Source organism: Harpia harpyja, chromosome 10 (assembly GCF_026419915.1).
Source record: "Harpia harpyja isolate bHarHar1 chromosome 10, bHarHar1 primary haplotype, whole genome shotgun sequence".
NCBI classification, from domain to species: domain Eukaryota; kingdom Metazoa; phylum Chordata; class Aves; order Accipitriformes; family Accipitridae; genus Harpia; species Harpia harpyja.
The window spans coordinates 1,304,305-1,332,037 of record NC_068949.1 but is presented as its reverse complement, the minus strand read 5'-3'; the positions used below and the strand labels follow the sequence as shown (position 1 = coordinate 1,332,037).

General features: G+C 49.3%; 1 protein-coding gene across 14 annotated transcripts in view; it reads right to left on the bottom strand.

The window, feature by feature from the left end:
• Positions 1 to 448: 448 nt before the first annotated feature.
• Positions 449 to 27,733, bottom strand: part of BRD4 (bromodomain containing 4) — a 74,632-nt gene continuing 47,347 nt past the window's right edge. For 12 of the 14 annotated variants that reach the window (XM_052799186.1, XM_052799182.1, XM_052799188.1 and 9 more), the window contains 13 exons: positions 23,470 to 23,679; positions 22,568 to 22,767; positions 20,768 to 21,069; positions 18,892 to 19,002; positions 9,828 to 9,880; positions 9,033 to 9,426; positions 8,306 to 8,845; positions 6,261 to 6,373; positions 5,902 to 6,061; positions 5,520 to 5,650; positions 3,743 to 3,954; positions 2,376 to 2,631; positions 449 to 1,100 (listed from right to left, as the gene is read on the bottom strand). In XM_052799186.1, the coding sequence (XP_052655146.1) occupies positions 1,032 to 1,100; positions 2,376 to 2,631; positions 3,743 to 3,954; positions 5,520 to 5,650; positions 5,902 to 6,061; positions 6,261 to 6,373; positions 8,306 to 8,845; positions 9,033 to 9,426; positions 9,828 to 9,880; positions 18,892 to 19,002; positions 20,768 to 21,069; positions 22,568 to 22,767; positions 23,470 to 23,679 (2,751 nt within the window). In that variant the 3' untranslated portion in view covers positions 449 to 1,031. The remainder of the gene's footprint in view (positions 1,101 to 2,375; positions 2,632 to 3,742; positions 3,955 to 5,519; positions 5,651 to 5,901; positions 6,062 to 6,260; positions 6,374 to 8,305; positions 8,846 to 9,032; positions 9,427 to 9,827; positions 9,881 to 18,891; positions 19,003 to 20,767; positions 21,070 to 22,567; positions 22,768 to 23,469; positions 23,680 to 27,733) is intronic. The other 2 variants (XM_052799180.1, XM_052799193.1) reach the window with 2 other exon arrangements.

Here is a 27,733-nt window from a genome sequence, read left to right as displayed (position 1 = left end):
AATAAAGAGAAAAAAGAAAAAATGGAGACAAAAAGGGAAAAGAGGAGAGAAGAAAAAAATTCTAGAGGAAAAAAGGAGGAAAAAGGACAAAACAGAAAAAAGGAGAAAAAATCTAAAGAAAAAATGTAAAAGGAGGAAAAAATCTAAAAAAAAGGAAAAAAAATAAATTTTAAAAGGAGGGAAAAACGGAGGAAAAAATAAAAAAAAAAAGGAAAAAAAGAAAATAAATTTTAAAAGGAGGGAAAAAAGGAAAAAAAAAGCAAAAGAAAGGGTGAAGAATTTACCCCAAAAGCCCGGGCGGGGCGGGGCGGGGATCCGGGCGGCTCCCCTCCCCCACCCCCTGCCCCCAGCACCCCTCCCCCACCCCCCCCCCACCCCCATTCCCCCTCCCCCGTCTCCTCCCGGACGCCCAAATTTTCTCCCGAAAGGCCCAAAAAATAAAAAAAAAACCATCCAAAACTCGGGTTTATTTCGAAGCGCCCGTCCTGCCGCCGCCGCCGCCGCACATTTTGATCACGAAAAACCCCAAAACAGGTGAAAAAGACCAAAAAAAAAAAAAAAAATTCCAGAATATACAGTGAATAAAGGGGGGGGGGGGGAAGGGGTGGGGGCACCTTTTCCCGGCGGTTTCGCGGCCGGAATTGGTTTTTTTCATTGGGATTTCAATTTTTCCTTTTTCTTTTTTTTTTTTCCGGTGTGAAAAGAGGGAAAAAAACCCCCAAAAAGAGGAAAAAAAAAAAGAAGGAAAAAACCCCCGAAATTCCCGGGGGGGGGAAGGCAGCCCCCGCCCATCCCGGCGCCGGTCGGTACATGCGGGACGATCCCGATCCCGGATATTTTTTATTTTTTTAACACTTAACGGAGAGTCCGAAGCTTTTTTTTTTGTTGGTTTTTTGTTTTGTTTTTGTTTTTTTTTGCCGGGGGAGGGGAAAAAAAAGGAGAATTTTTTTTTTGTGTTTTTTTTTTGTTGTTTTTTGTTTTTTTGAAAGAGTCAAATCGGGAGGAAAAGAACCCAAAACCTCCGGGCGCCGTTAGAAAAGGTTTTCTTCGAATATTGCCAGTAAATCGCTCTGGAAATTCATGTCGATCGTCGCGGCCATCTGCAAGAGAACGGAAAAGGGATTTTTGGGGAGATTCTTGGGAATTTTTTGGCCTTCCTGAGATTTTTTCGGCATTCCTGGAAATTTCTGGGGGCGTTCAACAGAATTTTTCAGCATTCCTGAGATTTTTTTTCTGCATTCTCAGGGGCTTTTTTGGCATTTGCAGGAATTTTTTTGGCCTTCCCGGGAATTTCTTGGCATTCCCAAGATTTTTTCAGCATTCCTCAAATTTTTTTTGGCATTCCATGGAATTCTTCAGCATTACTGACATTTTTTTTTGCAATCCCAGGATATTTTTTTGCATTGAAGGGTTTTTTTTTTTTGCATTCCCAGGGTTTTTTTGGCATTCTCAGGAATTTTTCTGGCCTTCCTGGGAATTTTTTGGCATTCCTGAGATTTTTTCGGCATTCCTGGAAATTTTTTTGGCATTCCATGGAATTTTTTAGCATTCTTGAGATTTCTTTTTTGTATTCCCAGGATATTTTTTTCGCATTCAAGGGATTTGTTTTTGCATTCCCAGGATTTTTTCGGCATTCTTGGGAATTTTTTGGTATTCGCAGGATTTTTCAGCATCCCTGGGGACTTCTGAGCACCCCCAGGAATTTTTGGGGGATCCCTGGGGATTTTTCTGCATCCCCAGAAACTTTTTTTGGCATCCTCAGGGATTTTTTGGCATCTCCAGGGACTTTTGAGCATCCCCAGGGATTTTTCGGCATTCCCAGGATTATTTTTGGCATCTCCAGGGATTTCTCAGCATCCTCAGAGGGTTGGTTTTTTTTTTTGCATCCCCTGGGACTTTTCAGCATCCCTGGGGATTTTCTGGCATCCCTGAGGATTTTTCAGCATTGCCGGTACTTTTTTCAGCATCCCCAGGGATTTTTTTGGCTTCCCCAGGGATTTTTCAGGATCTCCAGGGATTTTTTGGCATCCCTGAGGGTTTCACAGCATCCCCAAGGATTTTTCAGCATCCCCTTTGATTTTCTGGGCTTACCCAGGGAACCTTCCGCATCCCCGGGCATTTTTCAGCATCTCCAGGGATTTTCCTGCATCGCCAGGGCTTTTTCAGCTTCCCGGGGGATTTCTGGGCATCCCTAAGGATTTTTTCGCTTCCCCAGGCGTGTTTCAGAATCCCTGCCCATTATTCTTTTGACTTCACCGAGGATTTTTTGCCTTCCCCGGCGATTTGGGGGTTTTTTTTTTTTTTTAGCATCCCCACAGATTTTTCACCATCCCTCCTGATTTCAGGGCAGGAGCCGCCCCGGTTTCCCCACTCACCGCTTCCCGGCGCCTCCGTTCCTGTTCCCGCTTCCTGGCCATCTCCCGCTGCTGATCCAACATGGATTGGGAGGATTGGGGCTGCGAGCTCTGGGCTTGGGGCGCTGCCGCCGCCGCCGCCGACACTTGCTGCTGCTGCTGTTGCTGCTGCTGCTGCTGCTGCTGCTGCTGCTGCTGCTGCTGCTGCTCCTGGCGTCGCCGCACCTCCTCGTGCACCCGGCGCGCCTGCTCCATGGCGTCCTCGTCCTCCCGGCTCCTGCCAAAAAAACGCCGGGAGATGCCGTCACGCGCCGGGAACCTCGTGCAACCCCTCGCCACGGCGAGGTCCGGTCCCGGTTTGCTCCCCGACGCCGTGGCTTCGACACGGGGTAAATGCCGTAACGGCCAGGGGACGGGCGTTTTTGGCGCCGAGCGCTTGGTTTTGGCGCACGGCGGCACGGCGTGGTGGGGGAGAAGAGCTGCCGGCGTGGATTCACGCCGCGAGATCTGATCGGGTTTGTGCCGTGAGATCGGGTTGTGCCACGGATCGCATCAGCAGAGATCGCGCCACGGATCAGAATGGATTCGTGCCACGAGAGCGGATCGGATTCGTGCCACGAGATTGCATCATGCCACGGATCAGACTGGCACAGATCGTGCCCCTAGATCAGCGCAGATTCGTGCCACCAGATGGGATGGTGCCACAGATTGGATTGGATTTGTGCCATGAGATCGGATCGGATTCGTGCCATGAGATCGGATCGGATTCGTGCCATGAGATCGGATTGGATTTGTGCCATGAGATCGGATCGTGCCATGGATCAGATCAGCGCAGATCAAGCCATGCCATCGAATTGGATTTGTGCCACGAGATCAGATCAGTTTTATGCCACGAGACTGCACTCGTGCCAGGAGATCAGATCATGCCATGGATCACATCGGATTCATGCCAAGAGACCGGATCGTGTAACAGATTGGATCGGATTTGCGCCATAAGATTGGACTGTGCCGTGGATCAGGTCAGCGCAGATCACGCCACGAGATCCGATCAGTTCTGTGCCACGAGATCAGATCATGCCATGGATCAGATCGGATTCATGCCAAGAGACCGGATCGTGCAACAGATTGGATCGGATTTGTGCCACAAGGTGGGATCGGATTTATGCCGTGAGATTGGATTGTGCCACGAGATCTGATCAGTTTTATGCCACGAGATCAGATTTGTGCCAAGAGCTCGGATCGTGCCACGGATCGGATTCGTGCCACGCTATCGGATCATGCCACGGACCAGCACCCACCGTGCCGCGAGAGCACACGTCTCCCAGCGCCCTTGCCCAAGGTGAAGACGCCCCGAAACGCCTTCCCCGTGGTGGTGGCGACGGTCTCACCTCATCCTCTCCTGCTCCCGCCGCAGCCGCTCCTTCTCCCTTTCCACCTGCTCCGCCTGAGCCTTCAGCGCCTTCTCCCGCTCCTCCTTCTCCCGCGCCGCCCTCTTGAACTGCTCGAAGCTGTCGCTGGAGGACTTTGCCGTGGAGGACGGAGTGGTGGGGTGTTTCTGGACCAAGCTTGCCCAGGAACCCATGTTCTTGATTTTCAGGTCCTACGGAGAGAAGGATGGGTGGGTTAGGAAGAGCCGAGCCGGGGAGGGGGAAGTCAATCCGGCAAACGCCCACCCCGCTGCTGCCAAAAAGCTGTTCCCCATCACCGTGTCATCTGGGGAAAACACCTTTCCGTTCCCTGGTGCTGGGTGGGACCCACATCAGGCAGCATCTCCTCCCCCAAAGCCAAGCGGGCGGCTCCGACGCCTTCCCGGGAATGCCGGGAGCAGGACCGGCTCCTTCGGCACCTCACATTCCCCGTTCCCACTTAAGAGAATCACAGAATGGTTTGGGTTGGGAGGGACCTTTCACGGTCACCTAGTCCAATCCTGCCATGAGCAGGGACATCTTCAACCTCTGAGCAACTTCTTGCCAGCGTCTCGTCACCCTCGGTGCCGGAGAAGCCGTGCCGACGGTGCTGTGTGGGTGCTGGGGGATGAGCAGCTCCGGCAAGGACTGGTTAGCCCCCAGTGCCGGCACGGAGCTATACTGGGATGCCCTTGGCGTTGTGAAAACCCGCTGTACGCAGCGGCTGCTCTTGCAGGGGATGTCCCATTACGGGGTGGGGGATCTCCGTCACCCGTGGGTGACCCCGTTGGGTCCATCGCTGGCTCGGCTCCAGGCAAAACTCTCCTCTGAGGGCTCTTGGATGAGCAGGGAGGTTTTCATAGAACGGTTTAGGTTGGTACGGACCTTCAAAGATCATCCAGTCCAACTTCTCTGGGACAACCTGCTTCAGCGTCCCACCACACTCATCGTAAAAAATGTCTTCCTTAGGTCCAATCTAAATCTACCCTCTTTGGGTTTAAAACCGTTGCCCCTTGTCCTACAGGTCGTGGTAAAAAGTCTTTCTCCATCTTTCTTGTAAGAAGGTCACAAGAAGGTCTCCCCGGAGCCTTCTGCAGGCTGAAGAACCCCAACGCTCTCAGCCTGTCCTCCCAGGAGACGTGTTCCAGCTCTTGGATCATCTTCGTGGCCTTCTCTGGCCCCGCTCCAACAAGTCCATGTCCTCCTTGTCCTGAGGACCCCAGACCTGGATGCAGGATTCCAGGGGGGGGTCTCAGGAGAGCGGAGAGGGAGCATCCCCCCCCTCGACCTTCTGGCCACGCTTCTTCTGACGCAGCCCAGGATACGATTGATTTTCTAGGCTGCGAGCGCACGTTGCCGGCTCGTATCGAGCTTTCCATCCACCAACACCCTCAAGTCCTTGTCTCCGTGGGGCTGTTCTCCATCCCTTCAGCCCCCAACCTGTACCGATACCGACCCAGGTGCGGGACCTTGCACTCGGCCTTGTAGAACCTCAGGAGGTTCTCACGGACCCACTTCTGGAGCTTGTCCGGGTCCTTCTGGATGGCATCCCTTCCCTCAGCTTGGTGGGGGTCCCATCTCTACCTCTCCAAGCTCCAGCGGGCGCCTTCCATCTCCAAATGGGAAATTTGGAAGTGGAAAACACCAAATCTTGGCCGTACGCCAAGATTCAGGGGAGCGACACGGTCCTGCTTAATTTTAGGAGGTTTAATTCTGAATTTTGGGAGGTTTTTTCCTCATTTTTGCCAGGGTACGTTACCTTTTTGGGGGCGACGGGTGTTTTCGGCTCCTGTTTCTGCCGATCTTTCTCCTGCACTCCTGGCGGTGGGGGGTTTTGCTCCGGGGGTCTAATGACGGGTCGTCCCCCCTCCATGGGTTTCATCTCCGTCCCTAAAAACCAGGGGTTTCCGTCAGAGGTTATCGGGGCACCCAGGAGCCTCACGGCGAGGGGGAATCGATGGAGGTCTCAGCCACCAAAACAGGGAGTGATGGGGGTCTCAGCCACCAAAATGGGGGGCGATGGGGGCTCTCAGCCACCGAAATGGGGGGTGATGGGGTCTCAGCTGCTGAAATAGGGGGTGATGGGGTCTCCGCCACCAAAACTGGGGGGGACATCTGAAGCGGCACGTCCCCGGACTCACGTTGCGGGATGTGCGCGGGCGGTTTGATGCTCTCCGGGTGTTTCGGCGGATCTTGCCGCAACGGGGGACTGAAGGTCTCGTTACGGATGACGGGCGAATGCATCTTCTCCTCCTTCACCACCATGGGTTGAGATTGGACGACGGAGGCGGCTCTCATCTCCTGCCACGCAAAAAAAAAGGGTCAAGAAACGTTCAGTGATGCCCTTCCCTCATCCCCCGCCCCCTCCTCAAATTCCCGATGCAAACCGCTGGCTAACGGCCCCTGGGCTTTCGGCGCTTGCTCCCAAGCCGGTGGTGGGAAGACGATGGTCCCCGTTGGTCGGGACCCCCCCGGTTGGGTGCTCTGCTTTCCTTTTTACCTGTTTTTTTGGCTGGATAGTTTGTTGAGGTGGCGACTGGTGGACCAAACCCTGGAACTGCGGCATCTGTGGGGAATGCATCATGAGAGGGGAAGGGGCTTCCCTCAAGTGACCTGGGAACAGTTTGGCATCAATCAGTTAACCGTCGTCACCACCGGCACGCCAAACATCACCCGAAAAAGCCGCTCGGCGCACGCCATCACCCCGCGGGACAATCGCTTTCCTGGATGAAGTGTGGTGGCCCTGGGATGTCCCCAACGGACCCCAGCCACCTCCTTCCAGCGGGTACCACCGCCATGAGCCACCGCCAGGGAGCAGAAGATGCTCCGAGGCTGCGCGGTGGCTTGTCCTGCCCGCCTTGGTGATGCTCGTTTGTGGCGTCCTCCCCATAATTCAACCCCTTCTGCTCCTTCTCCTGGTGGTCCATCAATATTCCCAGCTGTAAAACCATTCCCCTAGGACACCCAAGCACTGACACTGCCCTGCCTGCACTTCCCGCTGCCTGCGCCTCTCCCTGCCCGGAGCCACGGACACAGGACACGTTGGCTCTACAAGCAATGGGGAGGTTTTTGGGAGCCGGCAGGCTCCATCTTGGCCAATCATCATGTCCAAACTTGCCATCTCGGGCATCACGACCAAGCTGCCTACGGCAGCTCTACAGGCAGGAGAAGCGGCTCCAAGCACTGCCTGCCTTCACCTGGCTCCATCCCTTCAAATCCAGGGATTTTTTTCCTGCCTACGCCCGCGTGGGGCTGAGCAGGACGACTTCAGGAGCAAAGACCTGATGGGCAACAACCTGGAGAACCATGTGGCCAAACGAAAGCAGGAGCGAGACCTCGCCAAACCGCAGAGGTTTTATGGGTGCCCGGTCTCGAAAGCAAAACGCTGTCGGAGTTATCCCTGCTGGAGACGTTCCCTATCTGGAACATCGGTGGTGGCACCACCGAGCCCACGGCCATTGTGAAGATCTGGGATCTCCCAAGCCAACCTTGAAGGCTGAGCCCTGCGGCCACGTTATCCCGGCTGCTTCCTCCGATTTCTCGGATAGCTGGAGGTTGTCGCACCAGGTTTCCCACCCAGATCATCCCTTCTCCTCCACCTGGCAGCCAAGCAGCTGCGTTATTGGAGGGCGCACTCCGAAAAACACCAGGAAACCCTTGCAGGGCATCCGCAGGCCTGACCTTCTCTAAGAGCAGGGAGCTGATCCTCTGCTGCCTTGAGAGACACTACTCAATGCTGGCACCCAGCTGGGATGGCGATGAAGGTGAAGCCAGTGCTCTCTGACGTCAGCGCTGCGCTGAGACTCAAAAACTTGAGAGCCCTGAAGTCTTCAAAGATTTGAGAACCTCGAGTTCCTCAAAAACTTGAGAGCCCTGAAGTCTTCAAAGATTTGAGAACCTCGAGTTCCTCAAAAACTTGAGATTGTTCAAAGACCTGAGAACCTCGAGATCCTCAGAAACGAGAACTTCAAGATCCTGAAACACTCGAGATCTTAAAAAACTTGAGATCCTTGAGTTCCTCAAAGATTTGAGAACCTCGAGATTCAGATCCTCAAAAACTTGAGATCCTTGCTCCTCAAAGACTACAGATCCTTGAGATCCTCAAAAATTCGAGGTCCTCAAGATCCTCAAAAACTTGAGATCCTCGAGTTCCTCAAAGATTTGAGAACCTCTACATCTTCAAAAACTTGAGATCCTCGAGTTCCTCAAAGATTGGAGAACCTCTACATCTTCAAAAACTTGAGATCCTCGAGTTCCTCAAAGATTGGAGAACCTCTACATCTTCAAAAACTTGAGATCCTCAAGACCTTCCAACAGTTGACATCCTCAAATTTTTGAGGATCTGAGACGGAAAGAGGCCTCGCCGGGCGGTTACGTCAGACTCTGGCTAACCGGGGCTCCCTCCGCCCCACCGTCTACCAATGGGGACCGGCGGAGCTCAGAAGACGCGTGGAAACCGCCCCACCGCCCCATACCCCCTCCTCATCACGCAGCGCAACTAGGCTCAAGCCGTAGACTCAACCGCCGTCCCCGACTCCCGCTCACCGGTCGAGTAGGGATCAGGCTTATGGTGCCGCGGCGACGGGTGATGCTGGATGACCTGCTGCGGTTTGGCCGGCTGCGGCGGCGGGGGCGGCGGGGGCGGTTGCGGGGGCGGATGTTGCTGCGGCGGAGGTTGGGGTTGGGGGATGTGGGATGGGAAGGGCATGGGTTGCATGTGCATGGGCCGCGGTGGCGGCTGGTGCTGCAGCTGCTGCACCGCGGGGTGAGCCGGCGGCTGCAGGGGCGGCTGCGGTTGCGACTGGACCTTCACTGAAGGGAGAAGAGGAGTCTGCGGCTGCACTTTTTGCAGCTGCTGAAGGTAGAGCTGCATCTGGCTGGTGCTCAGAGGCAGGTTGTGGTGCGGCGGAGGAGGTTCTTCGTCCTCCAGCAGGACCTGGGGAGGTTGGGGCAGAGGCGGTTGAGGAAGCATGGGTTGCTGGCTGATGGCCGGCGAGACAGCCGGTGGACGCGAAGGCTTCGGGGGTAGCGCCGCGGCTCGGTTACTGGGTCTCGAGGGCTGCTGAGGCAGAGCGTTGTGCAAAGCTGGGGAGAAAGGCAAGGACACGGTGGCACCGCGGACATCGGGAGCGGAGAACCTCCCCTTGCCCACCCACCGCTCCTCCATCCCGGCCATCCTCCAGGAGGAATCAAAACCCACCCGATGCCATCCTCCTCCTCCCAGCTTGAGGAAGGACCACGCGTTGGGCTTGTCCCAGGAAGCCACGCTCACCTGGAGGAGACACCACGGCATGCTGGTTGAGGTGGGGAGGAGTGCTGTGCTCGGGCGGCTGGGGAAGATGGGGCGGCATCTCCGGTTGAGGAAGATGCATGATGGGTTGGGTGAAATGCGTCATGGTGTCGAACATATTCCCCGGCAGCGGGTGCTCCAGGACGGGGACTTGCGTGGGGACGAAAGGTGGAGGAGAAGACTTCATCGGTGGAGGAGCTTGTTGAGGGACAGGCGGCGGCGGGGGCGGCGGCGGGGGCTGCTGGGGCGGTAACGGCTGCTGCGGTAAGGGCTGCGGTGGCGGAGGGGGTGGAGGGGGCTGTTGCGGTTGCGGCGGCGGAGGAGGCTGCGGTGGCGGTGGTTGCTGCTGCACCGGTTGATGGTGATGATGGTGATGCTAAGAGAGCAAAAAAAAAAAAACCACCGGTGAGTTACCAAAACACCTTCCCGGTCATCAAAATGCCCCCGCCCCGGGCATGGAAACACCCTCGTGGTCACCAAAATGCCCTCCCGGTCACCGAAACACCTTTTCGGTCACCAAAACGCCCTCCCGGTCACCAAAACACCTCTCCAGTCACTGAAATGCCCTCCCAATGTCCTTTCAAGCATACCCCCAATTTCAGGCTGGCTCGGGACAGCTTCCAAGCAAAGCAAAAGCCTCTTTGGCTGAGCACAGGGAGGGCATCGACCCAGCCGAGCGTGCCGGCGATGGTTCTGCTGGCATTCTTGGCGGTCCTGAACCTCCCCAGGGATTCAAGCCCAACTCAAGCGAGATGAGAAGGATGCTGCATCTCCTACCTTTTTCTGCTCTCGTCCTGAATGCCCTTTTTTCTTCAATTTCGGTGCCATTTCTGCCAAAAAAAAAAAGGGGGGAACAGAGCAAACGTTAGTACCCCAGCGGTGCCGCTCTAGCCCATCGCCCCCGTAAAAACCCAACAGCACCGATTCAGTACCAACGACGGCAAAAGAGAAGGTTTTAGGCATTGATCGAGCTGGATTTCCCCACAGACCTCTTGCCCAGAGGCTCGGGGTTTTCACCGCCATGCTGTCCCAAAAAGGAAGAGAGCATTGTAGCAAAAACCAGAAGAAAATTAAGGTGAAGACCCCCAGTCTCCTTCCACTGGCGCCTTTGCGGCGCAGAAGGACCCAACGGCCAAGAAAAACCATTGCTCAACCAGACTCAGCTATTCCAGGAATGCTGCCTTGCTCCGAAGGGGGAGATAAGGAGCGAGAAACTTGGCAGGAGGAATAAAAAAAATAAGATATCAAATATCCCGGCTACGCAAACAGCAATTTTCCATCCCCCCTTCCTTCTAAATCTGCGGAGGGTTTGGGTTTGCCAGCTTCCCGCGGGATGATCTCTCACGCCTCCTCCCCTCCGGAGATATTTTTAAAGCATCGTCATCGAAAACAACTGGTTTGAGTTTGGGTCCAGGGCGACAATTTCCCAGGATTTCCTCCGCAAACCATGCCAAGAAACAGCGAATTAACAAAAAAACATTGTCCGAGATCGCTTATCCAGCCACACAAATCCCTCGGTGGTGGGATTTTTGCCTTTATTTGGCGCGGTGTTTGGATGCGCCCGGCAAAACACGATGGGTAAAACCCTCTCAGCGACGATTTTGGTGGGGTGGGGTGGGGGGGAAGCTCCCGATCCCCGGGATTCATCTCTCAAATGGGATTTTTCCCTTAAATCCATCTAGAAAGGAAATTTTTTAAAGTTTGCTTCTTCATCTCTGTTTTTTTTAATTATAAGGCAGCACCAGTGACTGGTATCAGCACCGGAGCGTGCCCAGCTGCCTGGTGATGGGCTGCACCGGTCCGGTGGCACCGTTTTGCAGATTTTAAGGATGAAGCAGATAAAAAAGTAGTGGGGTTTTTTTTTGAAAAAACAACCAAAAAATGGTTGGGAAGGGGAGAAGGTAAAATCTCAGCACTGGGCACTGCAAAACCGCTCAGCTCCTATTAATCTGCCCGCACATGTTTGGTTTTAAATATAAGCAGTATTTGGTTTCGAGGTAGAAAAGGCTTTTTGAGCCCGTGGTTGATGATTCCTGATGTTACAGCCCAGATCTGGCGGATCCGTGGATAACGGAGGAGCAGGACTAAAATGGCACCAGGGAGCCAGGGTGCTGGGAAGAGGAGAGGTGGGATTCCTCGGAGCATCATGATGCCGGGGTTGGGTGGTCACAGATTTGGATGGGCATCCATGGCTCAAGATGGGTGTCCATGGCTCTGAACGGGCATCCATGGATCCAAACAGACATCCGTGGCTCTGGATGGACATCCGCAGCTCTGGATGGGCATCCATGGATCCGGATGGATGCCGGGAGCAGACCCACCTTCCAGAAGACCAAGACCTGATGTCTTCTTTCATCAAGAGGGAAAGTGCTTTGGAGGACTTCACTGCTCATCCCACCGATGCCAGAGAAGAAGCAAGGCCAAGAAGTGGAGACAAGTTTCTCCGGCAGATGCTCCCTATGGATAAAACATGTCCGGGCGCAGCTATTGGGGAGTGGAAGCGACTTCACGGAGCCCCCCAGTTTCTGCCTCAACCTATTTAATCAGGATAAAAGCACTCAGGGGATGGTAAAGAAAACCCCAAATTGGGAGAAACGTGCAGAGTGGAGGCGTCAGGTGGGAACAGAGGAGAAAAGCTGCGGACTAAGCCAGGATCAGGAGGGATTAAGCATCAGTTCCCCAAAAAAGCCCTGTGATAGGGTGGTGTCTTGGCTGATCACATCCCTGCTCCAATTTTGGGTGGGAAGAGGAGCTGCTACGGTTTGACCGTGAGCATCAGCTGCTCCAAAAGCCACTTCTCCTGTGTTGCTCCTTCTGGGAAGATGGTTGCTCTCTTCTCCAACCATTTTCTGATGTGCCATGACCCAGCGGTTCTCCCAGGGGAGCTTTTTTGGGGTAGGCTTTGCCATCGTTCTTGGTACAAGCTCAATATCGCCACAACGAACCCAGGCAAGACCTTGGAGCAGGATGGGTGAATCCCGCCACTTGAATCACCCAATCAACCAAAACTGTGGCTGAAAGCAGCCGCTGGTGAACGGATGCTTTGGGAGACCCTCCATGAAGATGAAGCCAACGGAGACCATGAGTGGCAAAGCCGTGACAGTCCCAGGGGGATCACCCGGCGGCATCGGTGATTTCAGAGATGCAATGAGCTTGGCTAACCCAACGGAAGGATGAACCTTCTTCACCGCTGAAGACGGCTGTTGGGTTACAGTCGGTATTGTGTGGTTTGGCATCTCCCCGGGGAGCAAGAGCAGCGAGAAGAAGCCCCGTCCCATCTCTGACCCCGATGGCGTTTCACACTTGCCGGAGATGTCTTCACCAAGAAGACGAAGCCAATGGAGACCATGAGTGGCAAAGCCACGATGGTCCAAGGGGGATCACCCGGTGGCATTGGTGACTTCGGAGATGCCAACCCCACCGAAGGATAAAGCTTCTTCACCGTTGAAGACGGTTGCTGGGTTACAGTTGGTGTTGTGTGGTTCAACATCTCTACCAGCATCTCCCTAGGGAGCAAGAGCACTGAGAAGAAGCCCCATCCCATCTCTGACCCCGATGCTGTTTCACGCTGGCTGGTTAAAACTCATCTGCGGAGCTAAAAATCACCAGGATTAAAGAAAAAGGTAATTTCCATGATGTCATTTCAAGATGTTTGAAGAGCAGAAAGCTTAAATCGGTGCATGAGGCTCCGCTCCTGCCAGCGTGTCGGCAGCCACGTGTATATATTTTATTTTTCCCTAAATCCTCATCTTTTACTCCCACCCAGTTTACCCAAAATAGCAAAACACTGACATACGGTTCACTATCATCATAATTTCCACAATTATTAGTTAAAATTCCATGATTATACAAAGAAAGTGCATTTTCTGTAGCAAGCCACTTTATTGATTTTATTATTTAAAATAAAATATCAAAGCTATACAATTTTTCTCCTTTTCTTGGGGGGAAAGAAGCTGGTGGTTACATGGCTGCGAAATCCCGAAGCATGCGGAGAGAATATAAAAATAAACAGATTTATATAAAGTATTTGTAGCAGATCAAGGTTAAGTGGAAAAAAAAAAATCTAAATAAAAGCAGTTATGGAAACAGTTTGTTTCTAGTTAAATTCATCCCGATTTCCCAAGTCTGGTGCATTCAGGAAAAAAATAGATCTAGAATTACAAGTTTGCTAAATACATGCAGTTATACATTCCAATAAAATCATGATCCCACGTAATTCCCCTTGCGTCTCCTGGGAAAATAACAAACTTATTTGGGGAAAATATTATAAATGCTAAAAGCGACTTGAGTTTAAAAAAAAAAAAACCAACCACTCAAAAAGCAACTTTTCGCTATAATATGGGTTATAATTTTTTTGATGTAAACGGGAATCTCTATTAGGTTTTAGGACAGCAGGGCCACAATAGGGCTTCCTGGATTTGGCGATGGATGGGTTTTTTTAGTGGAAAATACTCATTTTAACTAATTCTGCTCTTGGAGATCACAGCTGTGGCTTCACCCACTCTATGGACCCTGCGAAGCCCCACAAGATTTGGCACGTATGTGACTGCGGTGCTGCTGGAAGAACAACCGGGTTGGCCATTATTCTCCAAATCCCATTAAATACACCAAAATTTGCCTAATTTGACCCAAAAGCCGCTTGAAAGGGTGCTGGATACTGCCCCCAAGGAGGGGATGCTCAACCCGGAGCCGGTGCAGCAACTCCACCGCAGCAAAGACGCGTTGCTGCCGGCAAACCGGGACCCGGCAGCGTCACCGCGAGATGCCGTACGGCACTTGGGAGTATTTTCAGTGAGACCCGTCCTTGAGCAAAGTGATCGGGAAGCGTTTCTAGGGTAAAACTAAAGGGATTTGGGTTTTTTCTCGGCACTGTTATTGGCACAGAGGTGCTGCCTGTAGGCAGGGCTGCCACGTGATGCCTCGCTGTCTGTTGCCCGACTCCCTGCCTGCACGCCGCCCATCCGCCGATGATGCTCCGAGTTTCTTTTAAGTCAAGATTAACCAACGCAGCCGCGGTTCCTGCCTGTACCCACCCCGTGGCACCTTGCCGTGGGCAAACGTGACTAAACCGAGCCTAACAGCTCCCTGTCCTCTCCCACTGAGCGTAAAAGGTGGCGATGAGCTGGGGGAAGACTCGTGTTAGGTCAACGAGGGACTCTAAGTCCTTCCTATCGTACACTGCGGCCGAGAAACTGAGCCTGGGAACGGGGCAAAAAGAAGCAAATTATTTCCAAAGGCACAAATCTACTTGAAAAAATAAATGGTTGGGTTAAATCAATCCATCTCTCTCTTAAACTCGAAGGGAAACGGATTGAGGATTAAAACTCAACAAAAACCAGCGCAGGGAGGACATGGGGTGTAGCTCGGTGGCTGGGACCGAACTTCACCAGCACCCACAACTATGGGAACCTGCAGGTTAAACCTGGGTGCCTGTCATTTAAACCCAGGTATCTGGGATTTAAACCCAGGTACCTGTGGATTAAACCTTTAAATTAAACCCAGGCGCCTGCAAATTGGGTAACTTTGAATTAATCCAGATAACTCTGAATTAAACCTGGGTACCTGCGGATTAAATTTTGCTGCCTGGGGATTAAGCCCCGATACTTCTGAATTAAAACCAAGTACTTGTGAATTAAACCCAGGCACTTGAGATTTAAACCCGGGTACCTGCAAATTCTGGGTACTTGCGAATTAAAACTCGGGTACCTGCAAATTAAACTTCAGTACTTTTGAATTAAACCCAGGTACCTCTGAATTTAACCAGGGTACCTCTGAATACAACGTGGGCAGCTCTGAATTAAAACACGGGTACCTGCGATTTAAACCCAGGTGCCTCCAAATCAAACCCGGGTACTTTTGAATTAAAACCATGTATCCGCTAATTAAATCCAAGTACTTGTGATTTAAACCTCGATACCTCTGAATTAAACGTGAGGGATCTTCAACTCTTGAGACGCCATGACATCCCAGCCCACTATTAACCCAGCCTTACGCTAACACCTCTCCTCCTAAAGACAGGACTGATAACTCGTTAGCAGAAGCACTTAAAAGATTTGCTGAGAGCAGCCCTGCAACCCCAGAAACGAGTTTTCCTACATTGCTGAGCCAGCTCTAGCCCCGACTTTTAATCCTTCATAAAAAAAAAACCAAAACGTAACTGCGCTGCTGCAGCCTTGAGCAAGGTGCAAAGCCTTTTCCTTTACACAACTGCATAAAACACAAGGATAAAAGCAATTTTCCTTTGGGAAATTTCAGAAGAAAAGCAAAATTAGCAACCACAAACTAACTGAGGCTCAGATTTAATTGCCAAAGTTTTAATCGCTACTATTAATTACTGCAGCTGCGGGACTTCTCCACCCGACTGGTCTTTTGGGGGTCCCAGGAAGCATCTCCCAAAATATCTGGGGGATAAAATAACCCAGCTCAGCTGAGCGGTGACGATGAACAGGCAGAGCCCATCTGGTTTGCTGTTAAGTAACCCAAAATTTGGTGCCTACCAAAAATAAGCCAGGTTTTAAGTTGCCCGACCCCCAGGACGGCGGCACTCGCTGAACCTCAGCGAAATTACGGTCCAGCTCCAGTGCCGAAGCTTGAAGCCGGGAGAAGCAGCTCGGAGAGCTCGTTCCTGGCCGCCTGCAAGCAAAAAATCCTACCTAGATGCTTCCAGGATGGAGTTTGGGGTCATTTGCATCCACTAATTGCTAATTACAACAAGTTAAACCGGAATAACCCTCTCGATCGGCACCTCTGGTTTCTCAGAGCTCAAGGCAAAGGCTCAGTCCCATCTCCTACGCTACAAAACCGGTATTATTATTATTCTTCCTCCCTTTGAAGCCTCCTATTTTCAGAGTTTCAGCAGATTTTTGGTAAAACACTCCCAATTTAATAAAATAACGTTTAATTGCCAGCTACAAGGAGGGATGGAGACGTCGCATAGATTCAAGCAGGTAAAATAAAAATAATTTAGATTTTAAAAGTTCTGGATTGCAAAAAGGCAAGGGGCAGCTCGTGGGAGCCGCTGCCGAGCAGCAAACCCGCACTTTAAAGAGAATAAAATGGAGCTGCAATTAATTGCAATTAATTTTAGCTTACAATTTCATCGCATCTGCATTTGCTTATATACGTTAGCACTGACCGCCTCTTTTTTTTTTTACGATAAACCCAAGCAAATGCAAAAATCAAGGTAAAAAAATCCATGTTACTGACTTTTGCCACTGGTTTTAAAATCACAAATATCTACTGCTCAAAGTAATCCCACTGTACAGCGGCTCGGAGGGCAAATAAAAACTTCATTAACAGAAAATAAATTGTTAAGATGCCAATCTTACTAAAAATTGCAGGGCAAATTTTGAAGCTTACCGGCAAATTTTAAATCTAATTCTCTGCTTAAGCCAACGCAGGTGTTGGCATGATTATCCTCCTGGAAAAAAATATGTGAGTATTTTACAACAGCAAAACTAACCTTCCCGTCCCACTCGGAGTTGTTAAAATAACACCATCATAAACTAACAGGACAACGTACGGTCAAAAATATGTCTTAAAATGTCTTAAAACATCTTAAAAGGTCTTGAAACATCTTAAAAAGTCTTAAAACCTCTTGAAATGTCTTAAAAGACAACTTGCAAGTGATTCAACAGTAACGTGGCAAATACCAGGATGGACAAGATCTACCGGATATTGGGCAAATCCCTGCGGTCAAGGGTTTTCATCATGTATTTTATCAGAAAGGGGAGGAAAAAATGGTTTAGGAGAGCGAAAACCCATCGGCATTGGAAATTAATTGAACAAAAGAGATTAATTCTCTTAATTAACCTCCTACCCAAAGCGTTACGGCTTGGATTCGCCCTCCAATGGTGATTAACTCTGGCGTAGACCGAGGGTATCTGTGCCAGAGCTGGGTTGGTTAAGATTTTCCAAGCACTGGAGCGGGAGCCCAACCCGGACACCGTCGGTCTACGTTGGCCAAACAAATCCCAAATACTTGCAGCCAGGATGGCAAACACCGGAGACATTGGATTTGGGGAAAAGCAGTCAAAAAGAGGACAAAAGCATTTAAAAACTCAAACGCAAGAGCAACCCGTGCTCCTCCACATCCACCCAGCCACTGTTTGGGGAGAAACGCTCAAAAAAGAGCATTTTCCGCTCTATCGGAAGCTGGCTTTGCCGGAGCGAGAGCAGCACAGAGGAGATTTTGGCGCCTTTCTAGGTTTTAATTAGCCCTGCTCATTGAAACAAGAAGGGTTTGGCACCGGCGCATCCCGAAAATTCCCACCTTACGTCTCACATCCCCACCGCCACGCTCCGGAAGGATCCCCGAGATCATCCCTATAAATCATCACCCGAAATACAACCTGGTCCAGGATCCTGCTATCTGGTTGAGGATCTATCATCAGCTTGGGGGGGGAGAATTTTAAATAAAAAGCAGTTTGGGGATTTGTAGCGCATGGGTTCAGCGGGAAAATTTTATCGGATGGGTTCCATTTGGAAATGGGATGCCGGGATTAAGGCTCTGGATTTGGGATGAGTTGATGTTGGCCAAGATTAACGTGACATGGTAAAGTGGGTCGTGATAAACTGGTCGCTCTGGTTTATTTTGGTTGATGTGATTCTAAGTTCGGCAGAAATAAAGATGAATTGGATAAAAACTTGTTTAAGAGCATAAATACAGCCGGTTTTGCTTTCCCCCATCAAGCCAGGGCAGAATTTAGCATCAAATAATTTGACTTTCTGATTGCCAAGAGTCAACCCTAAACACTCCATCAAAACCTTTCAACCTCTAAAAAAAAAAAAAAGCCCAATTCTATTAAAAATACATTAAAGTAGGTAAATATGTTCAAAGATATCAGACTCCGGACTTCTGCCAGACAAACACATCCCTAAAAACTGGAGAATCGCTGGGAAGCATTGCCAGCACCGGCTCAAAGGCGAGTCCAATCAATCCTGATTTATTTTGGGGGATTTTTTTTTTTTTTTTTAATTTCTGTTCCTTTTTTCGGTGCTGTTTGCCCTATGCACCCAACCCCACTATGAAAATAAATCCAGATTATTTTCTGCCACGTGCATCTCCTGATTTCCCAACCCATCGGAGATGCAAAAGTCTTACCGTTGACTTAAGTGCTGGGGTAAGCCCAGCTTAACCTCCGGAGTCCAAGCTGAGTTAGCCAGCTAGGAGGAAAAAACAGCTTTAAGTGACGGCACAAGCTTTGCTTCCTTAAAACCAAGGAGGGAACACTAACAAGGAAAGCGTAATAATTAAGAACGTGAGAACAGCTTCATTTAAGCCTGAATGATGGTGGTACGAAGGAAAAGCAAAGAGTTACGCAGAGCAAACACCGCTCTGGTGATTTAAAATTTAAAATTTAATTTTAAATCCTTTTTTCTCGAGATCTGCCCGATGCCATAAAATAAAGACTTTCACATGTAAAACCCCATTTCCTCCGTCTTTCTCCATCCTCTGTGGCGCGAGCAGTGCTGGCGACAACGTTTAAAAACCTCTCTTTTGAGGGAAAAATACAGCGTTTTTCTAAAAATACAAATCTAGGTCATTAACCAGACAAAGAGCTACCTTGGCGCACGCTGGTTTTTTGGCTCCCGCGCTCACGTCCAAGTTCAGCAAGGAAAAGCTTATGAAAAATTATTGTGTTGGGCCAGAGACAACATCACTACCGCCAAGTTGTCCATGTCGAGCCCAAAAACGAGCAACATGCGGCTGCGTATATTGGTTTTTTCATTATAAAGACAAAAAAATAAAATAATTAAAAGACCGAGCCAGGAATGAAAACATATTTATTTATACAGAAACCAGGTCTAGGACTGAGTCGTTAAATAAGCTGCGTCTAACCTGTTTCTGAATCTTCGCTGTCGGAGGAGCTGGACTCGCTGGTGCTCTCAGACTCTGAGGAGGAGAACCCCTTCATTTTAGAGGAACCAGCAATTACATCCACTTTCTCCGCTGCAAGAAGACAACAGTACGACATCGTTAAAGGCTAATTAATAACCCCGAGTCCTGCCTGCTGCTGCCTGCTCCTCCCAAACCTGCCTGCTCCTCCCGTACCGACACCAGCGGCCACCCTGGGGGCCGTGCAAGACCTGGGGCGTCTGGATATTCCTGCGGATGGGCTGAGCTGAGCTTTAATCCTGCACCTCTGCTTATTTCTATTGCTGATCTGCACTAGCTGGGACACAGCGGGGTCTCTGAGGTCTTTGGGGTGATGATTTTTTACGGGGTGGAGTGCGATGGGGGTGTCCCCTTCCATCAGCATCCGAAGCGGGATGGGGATGTACTGATGGGAGCCAGCTGGGATTTAAGCCCATCCCAGCAGAAATCCGGCCGCATGACACACGCTCGCTCGCTCGGGCGAGGTCGTTCTTCATCCTCCTAAACCCCTCCGGGGTAGAAAGGTCTGGTTTTACCCAGCCGCTTTAGGCTGGCCTAAGACCAGGGTTTTTTCCTCCTCCACCCTGCTTGTGCCCAGCCACAAGCCGGTGCTTAATCTTGCGTGACAGGGGGTTGAAAACTTGCTTTTTTTTTTAGCTGCCTCAACTTGTTGGTCTAAGGAGGGGGCAGGAGGGTGAGGCAGTAGAAAAGCATAAAATTGCCTTTTTTTAATAGCTTAAATGAGAAGAAAAAGGTGGCTAGAGCCTAGGAGTTCCTCAAGCCACCAGCGATGTTGGAGCCCTTTACTAAACCCCTAAACCAAAGGAAAAAAAAAACAAATTACATCTTTTGCTGGGGAATGGAAGGATAGAGAAAGCTTCTAGGATTTGGCCGAGTTTGTTTTCCACTTGGATTTATCCCAGGAAGTAATCATTACCCTTTGGCTTTGGGAAATCAAGAGATTCCCTTTAAATTCCCTTATTTCTCCCCCTGTCGCTGCCAGATCCCTTTTTGCTGTGGGCAATTTATGTAAAAAAGTATTTAGCTGGTCTTTGGCCATTAATAAAGATGTGTATTTACTACAGAAATATATATTTTAAAATATTTTAAAAATAAAAATAGGTATAAATATATCTAAATGGAATTTACAGATATAACAAATGGATATAAAAATATATTTAAAATAGATTTAAATGGATGAAAATATATTAAAGTGTATCAAAATACCCATTAAAAAATAAAACCCAGATCTATTAAAAAAGGGGAAAAACCCTCTTCTACCTCCAGAAGTGGAGGTGGGAGGCGCAGGGAGTCCCTCAGCCCGAATCCTGCCAAGTTCCAGAGCAAACTCCCTGCATCCGACATCCGTCCAGTACGCCGGCAACCCATGGATGCCGAGGGGAGAGGAATTGGTTTTCTCCCACCTCGCCTCCGCTCCCTGCCCCAAAACAAAGCTCTGCCGCTCGTCAGAAAGATCGTTAACGGGTTTAAGAAAAATCGTTTGCGTCAGATTGAAATGAACCACTTGCAGCTCTTTGTAAAGATACAAATTGGAATTAAAATATGGACATTTCGGAGCAATATAGGAATTAGCGGCCTCGTATCAGCACCGCCAAATTCCAGCCCCGCGGCAGGATTTTATACACGTATTGATGTGTCATTAGAGAAATGGTCAATTAAATGCAATTAAAAAAATAAAATAAAATCCTCTTTTTCACTAGACTAGGTTATCGAGCATCTAAATACCTGCACCCATCTTTTCTCCTGCCCGCCTCTGTCTCGAGCCTCGGAAAGCATCGTTGGAATAAGGAAAAAATCTGGTTTTGAGGCTAAAAGGTACCTTGAGGTTTCCTCTTCTTCCGTAAACACGACGTTACGTATCTCTCCAGCTCCCGTAAGGTGGATGGTTTTAACGTCTCAAAGTCAATCTCAATCTCATCAGGATTGGAGTTTTTGAGCGAGGGTTCTCTCGACTGGATGATATGGACAACTCGGCCCAGTTTCTCACCGGGGAGTTTATTAATGTCCAGGCTCAGCTGCCTCTTCTCCTCATAGGACATGGGTTTACACTTCTCCTCCTCCTCAGACTCGTAGGCTGGAGGGGGCTTGCTGTTCTTCACCGTCACAGGCTCCTTCTTACTACTTAAGAACAATTATAAAATGTTATTATAGAACAGACCGAAAAGCAGCCGCCTGGGTCTAACCTCTCAAATTTAACCACTAAATCAGTCTATTTTTAGTATTTTTACTTTCCACCCTGGAAACGAGCATCTTTTTCATTTACGGCTTGAGCTTGAAGCTCAACCACGAGGCTGGGACGCAGAAGGCTGAGCTCAAGCTGCTGTTGGACAAGAAAGCTGAGCTCAAGCTGCCGTTAGACAAGAAAGTTGAGCTCAACCTGCTGTTAGACAAGAAAGCTGAGCTCAACCCGCCATTAGACAAGAAGGCTGAGCTCAACCTACTGTTACGACACCCAAGGCTGAGCTCAACTTGATGTTAGACACCCAAGGCTAAGCTCAACCTGCTGTTAGACAAGAAAGCTGAACTCAACCTGCTGTTAAGACACCCAAGGCTGAGCTACCCATCCCAGTGCTCGCTCTCCCAAAGAGATGAGCAGTTCCATGAGATAATTCAGAAAAGCAGGAGCAGCTCCGGAGGGGAATTCCTTACATCCGCACTTGGATGGACCAAGGCTCAACTGATGCTGCTCATTTCTCACCAGGAAAGGCAAGAGGTTGGGGTGTTTCAGAGCTTGACACCCCAAAGAGAAGTAAAACCCAGCATCCGTAAAAAACGTATGTTCATAAGAAGGGGAAAAAAACAGCTACGGGCACTCCTTGACATCACCATCAGGGTTATCTACACTTCAGAACTGATGGAGGTAGATTTGTAGATATTTATCCCGCCATTCGCAGCGGATGCAGTGCTAACGCAGTTAATAAATGACGTCTGGGTAGAAAATTACCCCAGAATTGGTAAAGGATGAGGTTAATGGTGTCACAGACGGTCCATTTCCCTAAAATAATCCGCTGCCGTGCCTGCTAGGGTTTATGCAAAGTCTGAACACACTCAACGTTGTGGTGAAGCCCGGGGACAGAGACAAGCTCCAAGATCTTGCTCGTTATTTCCTTCTTTCTTAATTTCATCTCGTTACATCTAAATATGCCAAACACCTCCCTTTTTGCCTCGGGTTAAATACCAAGATCCTGCCTCCCCTTCGAGCCAGCAGCTGACAAGCGGTAGAGACTTGGCTCTCAGCATCTTACCTCTTAATTTAAAACCTACAGCTTTCAAAAAAAAAAGGAGAGGGAGGAAAAATTAGAGGATTCAAGGATTTGAGATCCAACAGAGCGACTCCACCTGATTTTTTTCTTTTTCCTCTCTCCCGTACTTGGCATGCTCACAGCAGCCACGCGGAAAAGCATCAGCCCCCAAAAATGAAGCTAAACTCATGGTTGGGACTTGACCTTGAGCAACGCCTCCGGAGGCGAGGGGCTTGCTGCGAGTCAGCCCTGGCAAAGGTGTTACTTGTCAAGAATCCTGTGTATAATTAAGTTAATTAGCAAAGGGGAAATAAAAATATGTAAGTGCTGCGCGGTAAAACAGAAGGATTAGGTGATGGAAGAGGGACAGGGCTGACCTGGAGGTACTGCTGTTGCTGTTGCTTTTCTTGGCCTTCTTGGGTGGCGGTTCCTTGGCTTTGCTTTTCTTGGTGTCTTCCAGCTCTTCCTTCTTTTTGTGCTTCTCTTTCTTCTTCTCCTTCTTGTCTTTCTCTTTTTTCTTTGGTTTGTTCTGCTGTGGCTGGGACAGGGCTGCAAGCTGTTCATGCACTGCTTTAAGCTGAGAGGCAGACACATACAAAGATCAAGATACTTTTGCCCAGCACCTCCTCCTTTTCCATATTAATTAACTTTTTTCTCTACTGCCTAACGCTTTCTTATCTTTTACTATTAATTAAGTCAGTTCTTCCAGCTTTTCATCACACTCTGATTTCTGTATATTGAGGTGTTGACCACTGCAAGAGGAAGGAGACAACCTCTTTATGGGTATTTCTCCCCGCTAAGGCAGAAGAGGGCTGCTTGCTTCGTCAGCACTAGTGATGCTTTAATTACCAGCGCTAACAATGCCACAAATGGGGAAGATGCAGGAGATAAAGCTACAGGTTGGAACACTGCTCGTTATCTCATGGGCTTCCCCCACGCTGGGTAAATACTTGCTCCAGCCCACGAGTTCAGGCAGCCCTGGGGTATCCTGCCTGCTCAGGAGCATCCTGCCTGCTCCGAAGACACCACCCGAGCGCAGGCAGCAAATTCCTGCCGTTGGGGACCATCTTGCGCGTCCTAACGGCAACTGGAAGGACCGTCCTGAAAAGCACCAACTCCTTCGTTTATCACTTTAAAACTAACAATTTTGGAGCACTTTGCAGCTGATGGTCACTATCGTACAACTAGAAAGTCCACGGCTTTAAGCAATGTCCCCGAGGCCCCCAAGTTCAAGAAGGACACGTTGGACACCCCCAGTCCATCACGACGGACGTGGTACCTGTTCCTGGAGCTCCGCTAACCGCTGAGCTCGCTCTTCCTCGGAATCATCCGATGAGCTGTCGCTGTCGGAGGAACTATCGCTGCTGCTATCGCTAGATGAAGGGGGAGCCACCTTGGTGGGAGGTGGCACCACCACGGGAGAAGAAGCTGGAATCACAGGTTCTTCTGGTTCATCCGGCATCTTGGCGAAGCGCATTTCGAACACGTCCTGCAAATACAGGGAAAAATAACGTAAGGTTTGGCAAAGCGGGATACTACAAGCGCGGTTGTGATCTCCAGGGTGTTCCCTACAGATTTGTGGTATCTACCCAAGCAATCAACACACCGTGTGTCGCAGAGAAGATAATCTTCTGAAAGCTCCAAGTCCACTTGGAATTTTGACCGTCTCCAAGATGGTTTGGGGGGAAAACGTTTACCAGCAAGAAGGGCAAGAGTAATTTAAAAACTCGCATCGTCCAGGTTCTTGACATCATCTACATCTTCTCCCGCAATGGATTCGCAGAGGGCTCAAGGCAGGAATTGCGGCCACAGCTCCGCAGCCGCAATCCCCTCTCCTCTTCAGCCTGCCTGGATTTTCCCAACCCATGTCCCGAGAAAACCACCTCGATTCAAGCCAAACACTTGCGCAAAGATGTTTCCCATTATCCTCAAGAGCAATGGGTGCGAAGCCAGTTTAATTCCAGTTATCCCAATGATGTGACAGTCCTTTTTTCTCCTAAAGCCCAGTATGAAAATCCATCTTCATTTAAACCTAAGACAAGGCAGATAAGGTGGGACAGCCTGGTTGCATTTAAAGCCTGGTTGTATTTCTCGGTGCCTGTTGAATTTATTTGAAGGAAGGGTTTTGAACATGCTTTTTTAGTTTCCCTGAAGAGGAACGAGTGCCTCTTGCATCCAAAAAGAGATTTTTTTTTTTCCCCAAGGTGCCACCTTGTGCAGGGCGAAGCACTTGCAGACAAAAATGCCATTTTTTTGCACCTCCTACAAGACAAGGGAGACCTGAAAACAGGCTCGATTGACCCGTTTTTAGGTCTTTAGAAGTCAGGCACTTATTTCTGAGCTTAGCAACTCGCCCCAGGCTCCTTTTAGAGCCTGTAAGGAGACAGGCAACTCCCACAAGATGACTCAGGCGATGGTGGGAAGGACAGCCCGAAGGTGGCACAAGTGTCAGCGTCCACCTCTTCAATACCAAGTCATAAAAAAAATAAAAGATAATTTCTCCTCCTGCCTGAAGGTTTGACTTCCAGTCTACAGTTACCATTTATTTTTCCTATTTTCCATGTCCTGGGCGTGCAGCTGTGACCGCAAACCCACCAGGCAAGGTCTGTGCCTTATTTCTAAAACTCTACAGACTGTAAATATTAACTGTGTGCACGTTCATATGGATTTATACAACTTATCCAAAATTCTTCAGCAAGTCAAACACCCCGTGACATCAAATCACGCTGATTTAACTCATCGCTCGAGCATGGGAGCGGTATTTTCATCCATGAAGGCTTCCAGCTCTTCTAGCTCAGGCTCATCCTTGTGATTTTAAGGACCTGTTGGGCTCTCCCCTACCTCAGCAAACATTATTTTTTCCACCCTCCTTCTTAAACGTGAGCAGGCGGAGCGCTGCTGGACCGCATTTCTCCATTCTCAGCCTCCTCGTGCCTTTATTCAGGCCTTCTTTTCAGCAGCGATGGCTTTTCCGGACACTGTAGAAGTTGCTTTGCTGCTTCCATCTGCTGGCAGAAATGCCACTGGCTTCCATTTACGCGCTCAGGCTCAAATTTCAGGGGAAGGAGCAAAAAAACGCTGGAGGAAAAGGAGTAATTTCCAAGCTCCTCCAGCAATGGCATCGCTTGTGGGATGATGGAGGCGCGCACATATATTTGTCACTGAATCACTGCACTTAATGGGTGTTTACAACCTAATTATTGTTTTCCATGAACCAGAAAGTCCAGTCCTTGATTATCACCAGCAGGCAATGCTACACCACCGTATATAATCAATTTTTAAATTCTCTAGGGTCAGAAATAAAACCTTCCTATTTTTTTTATACCTATCTAGTCTTTTAATTAACAGGAAGGTTAATTTAAAGTTCTTTTGTGTGAAGTTAAAAAGCAATCTATCAACTCTGAAGCATCCGGGTTATGAAAAACCAGCAGTGTCTGAAGGATCCCGAGCAATGCACGCGGGAAAGCATGGAAGAGAAAACCCCATGAGTAGATAACAAGCTAATTAATGCCTTTTTAATCAAGGGAATCTTACTGCTACTGTTTTGTACATCACCAGTACCACTGACCCATCCTCGCTTGGACAAACATAAATCATAAACCTCTTCTGTGAGCTGGTGTTAACCCTGAAAATCCAAGAAATCATTTTCTGACGATGAAATGGTAACAAAAAGCAGAAAAACGAGTTATTTCAGCAGTTGATGTTTCCAGGACGGAGGGGTAACGCAGCAGGCAGCGACCGGGGCGGTCTATTAAGCAAGACGCCGTGTATATTGTTTATGGGAGCTCAAGTCCAAACTTGAATCCTCAGCCTTGTTTGCAAACCTCAGCAGCGCTCCAGAAACCTCCTTTTAAAAATTTTATTTCTGAAATCAGTTTTCTGGGCACAGGAAAAGCAAACGGAGAGGCTCCACCTTGGTCTCAACCAGGTGGGGAGCGGGATCCAACTGGTATTTTGGTACCCACCTCCACCGCATCGCCGCTAAGGGGCTGCTCTGAAATTTAATGCCCATTTTCTGGGGACTATTACATTCAAAAAGCACTTTTCTCATCTTTTACGTCAGAAATAAAGTTTCCCAAGTGGTTGCTCTGTGCAGGGACGTGTTCCCGAGCTTGTCCATGGGATTGATGCGGGTGAAATCCTGATTTCATACAGCCCTTGGTCCAGACGGCGTCACCTGGCAATGCTGGTCGCTGAGGATTTTCCCCCATAAAAAGGGGTGAAAGAAAAGAAAAAATCACAAGTTTCCGTGAAACTATTCAGTGCTCGGCAGCCTGCGACAAGAGCGACCAGAATTTCAGATTGGATATCACCCTTTCATTCTGCTGTTGGCTGGAAAATGCTCCAAGACGTCGGTTAAAGAGGCTGCGAAGTTCTTCATTAGACCAAAACAAGAAGGAAAGAGCAGCCAGAGGGTGAGCATCGTGTTTTCCAGGCGTCTAATTACCATGAAATCCAGAAAAAGACATGAATAAGATGATGAATTCTACTGAATTCATGCTAAAAGCAAGCTGAAACACACGTTTACTCAGCATGTACTCATCTCAAATTAAACCGGCCCAAACCTGAGCTGTATTTTTATAAAAGCATCACGAAAAAATAAATGTGTCTAAAAACTGAGAACACACATGCTGGCTTTGCTGCCGCTTCGTTTCCTTGACCCTTTTGTCACAGCTTCACATCTGGATTGAAGCAAAACAGCCGGCAGCTTTTTCACGAGCCGATACTTTCATCGAGTAAAGTTCCTTCGACGTTAGCGGAGGGGGAAGCTGCATCACATGGAGGTTTTTACATGAGGTTTCCAGGTAGGAAAACCCAGCAAAGCTATTAATATCCAGTTTCACCTTTTTGGGGGGTTGTTTCTCGAATCAAACATCCTGCAACCTAACAGTTTTCCCCCCCAATTTAATAGCTTTTTCCCCAACCTAATAGTTTTTCCCAATCTCTCCAGTGCTTTCTGGTGTAACTCAGATCCCTTCTCGACCTGTTTTCCGAAGGTTAAAGCAAACCACGCTGCTTTTCTTCTCCTTTCACACAGTGAGACTCCACCGCCGCGTCGTTCCACTCCACGCCGCCGGAGTTGCACTTTTCTACGCTAATAAAACCTCTTCCCTTACGGATTTGGTTCCCGTGTCCTCACATACGTCTCACGTCCCGCCAAGCCCAACCTGCATCCACTTCTTGCCGCGGTCGAGGCATCTTTCCGGTGTCCAGCACGCAGCTCCACACGGATTTTGGAATTTCACAGAAACTCCCGGCCGCTCCATTGGTATCAAATGTGACTCGGTGAAGTTATTAAGGAGGGACCAAATGATGTACAGCAGGAGACCTTATTTCTTTAGAGCACAACAACCGTGCCCGCAATCCTCCCAAAGCAAAAAAAAAAAGGAGAAATCAGCATTTAAGGGAACGAACTGCCTGAAATCACAGATATGGGGGATGCCTGAATGTTTTTAATGATAGGTGTTGAAATGCTTGGGTCAAAAAATCAAATGTAGGAGCTCTTTGTCCCCTTGCAGCGGTCCTCTGCGGCTGCTGCGAGC